Source organism: Triticum aestivum, chromosome 5A (assembly GCF_018294505.1).
Source record: "Triticum aestivum cultivar Chinese Spring chromosome 5A, IWGSC CS RefSeq v2.1, whole genome shotgun sequence".
In the NCBI taxonomy this organism is placed as follows: Eukaryota; Viridiplantae; Streptophyta; class Magnoliopsida; order Poales; family Poaceae; genus Triticum; species Triticum aestivum.
In genome coordinates this window covers 396,183,404-396,192,173 of record NC_057806.1, presented here as the reverse complement: position 1 = coordinate 396,192,173, position 8,770 = coordinate 396,183,404, and the positions used below count along the sequence as shown (strand labels likewise).

Sequence of the window (8,770 nt, the reverse complement as noted above, 5' to 3'; positions counted from 1 at the left end):
CTTCGATGGCCACCACTGGCCTCCCCTGATGTGTGCCACTCCGATTGCGTCATCCACCATATGGGTGTCACTCACTCCGACATTGTCGACCAATTTGATTCCATGGCGCTCTGTGCTACCTGTGATAGGCATTGGGATTTCCCCAAAAAGGAAGGGTGGAGTAGTATAGTAGCATAAAGTATTTCCCTCAGTTAAGAACCAAAGTTTATCGAACCAATAGGAGATTCACACAAACAACTGTCAATAGTACCTGCACACGCACAGAAGCAAATACTTGCACCCAACACGGGTAAGAGGGTTGTCAATCCCCTTGTACTCGTTAATTGTAAGGATTAATTCTGATAGTGGTAGATAGATAAATTATAAAACTAAATAAATAGTAAATGAATTGCAGCAAAGTTTTTAGGGTTTTAACAATATGAGGTGAATGGGCCCGGGGACCATAGCTTTCACTAGAGGCATCTCTCTCAAGAACATAGCAACTGTAGGTACACAAATCACTGTTGGGCGGTTGATAGAAAAAGACATAGTTATGATGTTATTCATGGCATGACCGGTACATAGGCATTACGCTCGTGACAAGTAGACCGTTAAACTTACTGAAGCCTACTACTATTACTCCACTTCGAGAACGCTTCTATGCTTTCCTTTCTAGGTATTAAATTCATGACAAATAGAGTAATGGTTTAAGCATGATGACATAATGTAGACAAAATAAGACCAAGCAATATGATCGAAACCATCGTTTTACCCTTAGTAACAACAATACAAATACGTGCATCGCTACCTGTTCAGTCACGAGGTGAGGACACCGCAAGATTGAACCTACATCAAAGCACCTCTCCCACTGAAGATAAATCAATCTAGTCGCTCAAACTAAACGGATAGATCAGAGAGAAATACAAAGCTATAACAATCACACATGATATAGTTTAGAAATAACTCAATTATTTTCAATGAACAATCTGATCATAAACCCATAATTCATGGGATCCCAACAAACGCACCGCAAAAGAATTACTCCTTCCATTCCTAAATATAAGTCATTTAAGAGATTCCAATATGGACCACATACGGATTAAAATAAATGAATCTACACTCAACCCATTGCTCCCTCCGTTCTGCCTTTTAAATTAATGGGAAAAATATCATAGAACTATTGTTGTACGGTTCTAACCTTCAAACAAGATCCATTCAACCCATCACTAAACTTTCCTACCAAAGCAATTTCATTATCATAACTTCCAGCCTTGATGATTGACACCTTGGAAATACAAGCGACGAGACCACGGAATTCATGGCAAGTGGCTTACTATATTTTGAAGTTTGGTCTAGGTGTTGGGGGTTTCAGTTTCAAAATTCAACATGAGCTCGATCTTGTCAAACCAACTGAGACGAGCCTACATGCCCTGAAAAATATAGTAGATAAGGTAGTGTAGACATAAATTGATAAAAGATAGTGGATGAGAGAGATGAGGTTGGATTGATATCACAAAGGGAAGAAGATATGTGTAGAAAGATCAACGGAGGGTGGTATGGGTAAAAAAAGAAGGACCGGCGTTGCAACTTGCAAGGGTGAATGTTGAAAGTGAAGCACACTTTTGGTTTTAAAGTTGAAACTGTGATTATTACTCCCTCCGTTCCATATTAGTTGTCTCTGAAATGGATGTATCTAGATGTATTTTAGTGCTAGATACATCCGTTTGAGCGACAACTAATATGGAACGGAGGGAGTATTTGGGAAGGGTGGTCTTAGGAAGTGGCTCTAGCTGATTAAATAAAAAAACTTGCTCATCTAGGTTCAGATCGTAACAAACATGAACTTAGAAATCTTTTTATACATCAGGGGTTCCCTAACTATTTGCTTTAAAAAAATTAAGTGGCAGTCTCCAATGACTACAAAAACCTTGCCAACAAACAATCCGTATGGACCCCTTTCTTTTTCCAGGAAACTAGCACGGATTCTAGCAGTCGCTACGTATTACAGGTCACCCAACATGCATAAAATGCACTGTTTCTAGCCACGGAATAGGAACAAACATATCACCAGTTGGAGACGGAAAGATCAAGCGAAAATAAAGCGCCTTCCGATAGCCATGTCTTTTGTCCCAATTGTCGTTACCACGAGTTTGGCCTATGGTCGCCACACAATTTGCAAGAGGGGGCCTTTTTTCCCCTTTTTTTCTGCTTTTCGGTAAAGGCCAAGGAAAATGATAGCTGGAGAACCCACTTGGTGAGACGGTGAGGTTACGCATCCAGTAGTTTCCAAATTACGCGCTCGTATTTGCATAAGCATGGATGTGCATTTCATACGAATTCAGAGAATTTTGCCGACTAATCATAAGATATAGTCTATGCCGACTCTTTGGCGGGACGATCCACATCATTCAAATACTCATCGACTTGAGATGGCTGAACACGGCGGGCCTGATATGATAGGCTAGACTAATTCTAGTGTGTGCACGCTCTGGTGGATTCGTGTAGCTAGCAGTATTGTTGAGTGCGGTGACAAATACATCTCTCTCGTGATCGAAAGATGATGAAAAATAAAGGGAGATGGAGACAAGAAAAGTGGGGCAATTGGGGGGTGCGAGTGAGTGAGCTGATCGAGTGGGCGACAGGAGGTGTCCCCTGTCGCGTGCGTGGACAACTGGACGATGCTTGGGGCCTGGAGCCTGCGGTTGGGTGCCAGTGCGGCCAACGCAACGGACCACTCGTGACCTATCGGGGTGGTGGTGGTGCCTGGAGTGGACTGACTGACTGACATGGGAGGGACGATCCACCACCTATCAGTCTCCAAAAACTGTGATGCGCTTATCAGGCATGCATGCGTTGCTGACGAGGCTAACATGTCAATGAGAGCCCAGCAGCAGCAGCGGCAGCAGCTCTGTTCCTGGATGCTTCCTCGATCTAGTCATTGAGAATCAGGGAACCCTAATTATTTAAGGATCTGTGGAATGAGAATCGATGCTTCCAGGACGCACACGAGCAAATAGAGCTGATTCTGTGGATTTCTGAGTCACATGATTCCAGATGTTTTTTAAAATGAGTTAAAAAAGTATAAAAATTCCCCAAAACAATTTTGTGAACATGTACCAACAGTCTTTATAGAAGGAAAAAAATCGTTGGTTTGCAGCCTGTGTGAAAAGAAAAGACGAAACTGGGAAGGTACAATAGCATCTTGAGATTTTGAAAAAGGCCCCCAATTTGTTATTCTTTTTCCCCACAAATGAGTTGTGTTTTCACAAAACTTTAAATCTGGAGACCATGTTGAGTAATATGCACGTGAGATTTTCTATAAAAATTTTTGATAAGTGCCAGGAACTTAATTGAAAATGGATCATGTGATCCTGAGAGTCAAAAGGGGTTTTCTGCCGGGAAATACACTGATATCCTGTTAAAAAAACACCAATATACTCCTCCGCCCGGATTTACAAGGTTTATTAATTTAATCCTAAGCTGTATTTGTTTCAGTTTGTAGAAAAAAAGGTCATGACTGCCTACTACAACAAGGTTGCCCGGCTCTGGTGAAAGAGGGGCAATGACAGCGGCGCGCCTTCGGCTCACTCCAATACTTGTAGTCGTCGCTAGGTGGTCCACGGACATGGTTGTAATTTTATTACCTATTTTGTTCTTTGCACTGCTATGATTGAAAATGAATAGATTGAAAGTTTCTGAAAAAAAAGTTCATAGAAAAAAGGTCAAACATCTATTATATATTTAATATATTACAAAATACTTCCCGTAATAACACTTTATATTATGGGACGGAGAGAGTAGTATGTAGTGGCATCGATTTGGTGTTGTAATCTTACTCTTTAATAATATACACTTGATCAAATTAAAGGGTTTAACTGTGAACTTGGAGGAGAGAGTATTATATACTTGCACTTGCACATTGGAATAGTTGCGTACTAGAGTCGTCTGAATTTTGTCTTATTGTTGCAATTAGTGAGCAAGTGCTCAAGTAGTAAAGCCCACAGCCATATCCGTATCATGAGAGCCAACAAGCTTTAATACGCTGCCGCAGCGCTGCTCACGGGATTGATTAGTAACCACGCGACTGGTTCAATGACTCTTAACTTTCAGCCTGGCGGCGGCCTCACGAGCACGTAACAACAGTGATCACATCCCTTTTGACTGCACACATCACCAAGACTTGATTACACTAGGCAAGATAAGGTTGTTTTTCTCTCTTCATTAAAGTGCAATTTCGTTAACGGATTCGGTCTACGCAGTGCTGCAATATGAACCGTCGAGGATGCACAAAGCCAAACAAGATAAGATCCGTGAGGTGATGCAATTAACTAATCGATCAGTAGTGGAGGACCGTAGGAAGGAACGATCTCATAAACGGATTCGAGCTCCAAGTGTACATACAATTGATAAAAAGCTATGCAGTTGTACTGAGGCGATGGTCGATCGATCGACCAGCGGTGGCTGACGGCCTGCACAGATTACCAGCGATTCATATTGGAGGCGTTCGTACGTACTACGTACGAGAGTAATACATGCGTAGCGGGCGGTGAGAAGCGAGAGCTTCCAGAGCTACTGGCCGGCAGGTAGCTTCGGAAGATGATAGCGTGCCTGCCTCTCGTGCGCCGTCAGGTTAGGCCGCCGCCACCGTGCCGCCGGTGTCGGTCTTGCCGGAGCGGCCGCGGCTGGTCGCCGGCGCCGCCGCCTCGCTCATGGACCTTGGCGTGCACTTGTCCTTCCACTCCTCGTGCGTTATGTGCTGCTGCCGGCACTCCAGGCTGCAGAAGGCCGCCTCGCCCCTGAAAAATCGTGCAACGGAAGCAGAAGCAAAGCAACAGATTAGTATATTGGCTAGTGGTGCTACTTGGCCATTGATGCACGTTGCACGTGCATGCAGGGGCGGACAGCTCACGTACTTGTACATGAAGGTGTCGCGGCCGGGGCCGAGGAGGCGGCGGCAGAGGCCGCAGTGGCGGAGGAACGCGGCCGTCTCGACCTTGGAGTAGTCGGCCGAGTTGCGCCGGAGCCCCGCCCGCGCCGGCGCCGCGCGCGCGCGGTACGCCGCGAGCCAGTCCGTCCCGGGGGCCCCGCTGCCGCCGCCTAGGGCCGCCAGCCAGTCCTGCCCCCCGCCGGCGCCACCTTCTTCGGCCTGCACCACCGCCTTGGCCTGCTCGTCCTCGTCCTCGTCCTCCAACACCACCGCCAACACGGACGGCGGCGCGACCTCCCTCAAGCTCGTCGTTCGCCTCATCGCGTTCCCCCACCTAGCTCCACCCCACACCACAGCCTAGCTCCTCCCTTAACCGACAAACCAAGACGTACGCCTCTGCTCTCGCACGATCCACCCTACCAGACGCACGCCCGCAAAGTCCGTAAATGGTGCGAGGAAGCGGAGCTGGGAGGGGGGGACGAGGAGGAGGCGGCGGCCATGGAAGTGCGTCAGTGTGCTTGTGGAGAGGAAGAGACGAGGGTGGGGATCTGCGACGGCGAGGGTGGGAGGGAGGAGGGGGAAGATAAAGAGGGGGGAAAGGATCTGGGCCGTCGGATGGGGTCCCATGACCGATCGGATCCACGTCAGCGCACTGATTGTTATTCCCCTGGGCCCTGGGCCCTGGGCCGCATCGTGCTCGCGCCTGATTGCTGCGCGCTTGTTCGCTTCCGGGCGCTCGGTCGGGGGCCTGTCGCAACGTCGTTCGCCGAATTTATTACGATTCCAGGCACCTCTTGGCAACTTTCATTGGCTGGTTTTTGCTACCAGTAGCAGGAGGAGGAGCATTATTGTGACGGTGAAGTTTTTGTGAAGGATAGAAAGGGAGGACGTGTGATTCAGCAGCTCGATGCATGAGATGAAAGCTGAGTTTGTGGTTGGGTTACGTAGCAACTGTAGACCCCATATATTTTTTATTTACTTTGTAATACCCCCTCCTTTCTGGTTTATAAGGCATCTCCCAATGCTCCACCTTGTACATGTGCTAATGTTGCCATGTAGGCAAAAAAGATGATGTGGCAAGGTAATTAAGAGGAAAGAGATGGGTGTGGTAGCCCCAAGAAGAAACAATGTCAAGCGCGGGAACCTAGGAAAAACACTTAAATGGAAGAAGCCCACCAATGCATGGACAACTTTAGTTGCTAAATCACTAAATGAAGGATGCTTAGCAATAACACTACAAGAAAATATACCATTTGCCACCAGGTATTTTGTCACTGAGGAGTTTGGTGGCTGTAGATGTACTAATTGCAACCATTTAATTAGTTCCTTGGTCACGATAGGCCTATGTGCTGTACACTTACCGGTTTGTATCGAGGGCAGAAATAGCAACCAAGGACTAATATGCAAAAAGACAAGTCACCACACGATTCCTAGCGTCTCCCCCAAATCGAATCGCCCCTGGCGGCGGCCGACGCATTCCTTGTGGTGGCGGCGGCGGCCTGATTCGTTTTTTTCCGTCGGAGCGGGCGACGGAAGGCGGAGGGCGCGTCGGAGAGCAGCCTCTTCCCGGCAGCGGCGATGGCGGGCTTGTTCCTCGCGGCGGCAACGACAGGCTTGTTCCTCTCGGCGGCAGCAGCGGGCTTGTCCCTTGCGGCGGTGGTGGCGGGGCACCTGCGTGAGGGAAGGGAAGCAGCTGCAGCAACGGTCGCGTGGGCAAAGAGAAGCAGCTTCGGTAGCAGAGGGGCGCAAGGTCTGCTGCCGCAACAGATGCCTAGGGTTCCACCTTCTCCGACCCCAACCAGCTCTGCCGCAGCTAGCGAGATCTCGCTCTCACCGTCAACACCAGCAAAGGCCAACCTGTAAGAATGATCTCCCCTCTGTCCTTTGCCTCCTTCCCTGTTTCTCTCCATTAATTTGCTTCGAGTACTTGATGGCTAGATCATGCACTTCAAGTGTTTGTGGAAATGTGGAAGTAAAATATACATGTAGCATTCGGTTTGTGATTTGAAAACTGGCTTGGCCTACGATGTAGAGTTTGGTTTTGTGATTTGAATATAATATGTATGTAGTAAATATACTGTATAGTATAATCTTACTGCATATTGATACTTACAACATCAGGACTTGTAATATATTTTTGTAGTACAATGTTTTTCAAGGATATACAATTCTATGATGACTATCTTCAAATACTGTTCTATGAAGACTGTGTTTGTATAATGTTGTAGTATAATGTTTGAAGACCATCTTTGTATACAATTCTAGTACAGCATTATACAGTTCCTTTGGGCTGCTGCTGCTGTGATATTATATTTTAGTATAGTGTTACTGCATATAAAATAATTACATATGCAAGTTGCGGCTTTAGTTTGATAAAGTGCAAGCAGGGCAGGTGCTTGGTAAGGCATATGGTTACTGCATATAAAATAATTACATATGCATATAAAATTATTACGTTTGTGAGCAGGTGCTTGGTAAGGCATATGGTTACATCAGAGGTCGGGGTCATGGACCAAAACCAAATAGAAGGGCCTACTCAAGCGCATCAAGCTCAACTCAGCATGTAGTGGAAGAATTGGCCTCTACAAAGGAGATTGTTGCTACGCAACAAGCTCAAATTGAGGCTCAACAATCTCAACTTGAAGCTCAACAGAAGAAGATCGATTGGCTACAGAGTGTCGTGTCTAACTTGGTTGGCATTTCACCTCCTATGACGGCACTAGTGCAACAGGGCTAGGTTTCACAACTGAGCGGCCAATGCCATCTGACGGAATAGGTATGCAACACATCAATCTCAACTATTTTTGTCATTTTTTATTCACAGAAAATACATGTAGCATATTGCTTTTGATAAAGCATTCCAATTTCTGCCATAGGTTCGCTAATGTCTAACACTGTACAAAGGATGTCAAGTTATCCAAGATCGTTTGCAAGGTAATGTTATTTTTCCCATGCTCTGGTATTTTAGATGATGCCTCCTGCACCTGCAGCTTGCTTAGATATAGCAGTGTACTTGGTATCGAGATCTTCTAATCACGATAGTTCTTGCTAACAATTCTGTAACGGAAAATGAAGATACTCATCATGAATATATGGGCTTACAAATTCCAATGTATAGCTAGTAATACATGTATACATTTTCAACAGTCATTTGAGACCAGGATATAGACCTGCTCCAACTTCTTCTGATGGAAATGGTACGATCAGTTTGCCTCTGCTTCAAACAATCAATATACTATGTGATTTGGCAAATTTCTTCATGATCTTAATCTTGATGGTCCAAATTTATGAATCACATGCTCTCTAGTGTCGGATAGAGGGTCCAGGTATTCGATTGCTAGAACTCAATTTCACCTGTATGAATTGCAAAACGTCTTATATTAATGAACAGAGGTTGTACTACAAAGTACAACACTTGTATGATAATTAGAGAAGGGGGGAAATAGTACAAGAAAGGTGCATCATTAATTCATTATCAAAGTATTTCTTCCAGTTAAACCATAATCTCGGGTGCACAGAACAGAGCAGTAAAAGGCCTTGCAACTCTGTTTTGGGAGTTTATGTTCCTCGGCAATCAATTAAGAAACTCCAGATAAGATAAGATTGATGGAAGACCGAGTCCTGTAGCAAAGAGAAAACTAGTAGCGAACGGCAAGTGGATGATTTTCGAGGATCCTTTATAGATTTATTGTGTTCTCGGTCGTGGCTGATTGTAGATTTTTTGGTGAAACTTTGGCTGCTGACATGATGGTATTGTGGTTTAGAGACACCACGCCATTGTGTCTAGCGTTAGCTACAGCATATTCTATGATTGTCAACATTCAAAAATCAGCTTTCATAGTTAACTGATGGTAGAAGTTAAGA

The 8,770-nt window shown here is 45.4% G+C and overlaps 1 protein-coding gene and 1 long non-coding RNA gene across 2 annotated transcripts; one reads left to right on the top strand and one right to left on the bottom strand.

The window, feature by feature from the left end:
- Positions 1–4,332: 4,332 nt before the first annotated feature.
- Positions 4,333–5,477, bottom strand: LOC123103599 (FCS-Like Zinc finger 5). The gene is made up of 2 exons (XM_044525241.1): positions 4,893–5,477; positions 4,333–4,775 (listed from the first exon to the last, which is right to left on the bottom strand). Exons 1-2 carry the CDS (start codon positions 5,225–5,227, stop codon positions 4,610–4,612), a joined length of 501 nt encoding a protein of 166 aa, XP_044381176.1. The 5' UTR covers positions 5,228–5,477; the 3' UTR covers positions 4,333–4,609.
- Positions 5,478–6,711: 1,234 nt separating this feature from the next.
- LOC123106988 (uncharacterized) lies at positions 6,712–7,830 on the top strand. The gene is made up of 3 exons (XR_006451563.1): positions 6,712–6,765; positions 7,374–7,682; positions 7,783–7,830. It is a non-coding gene; the product is annotated as an uncharacterized lncRNA (long non-coding RNA).
- Positions 7,831–8,770: the final 940 nt, after the last annotated feature.

Excerpts from the sequence above, each read along its gene's own strand:
- LOC123103599 (XM_044525241.1), bottom strand. The coding sequence starts at position 5,227 with ATGAGGCGAACGACGAGCTTGAGGGAGGTCGCGCCGCCGTCCGTGTTG. Across the intron at positions 4,776-4,892 it reads CGCGACACCTTCATGTACAA|GGGCGAGGCGGCCTTCTGCA; the intron begins GTACGTGAGCTG and ends ACGATTTTTCAG.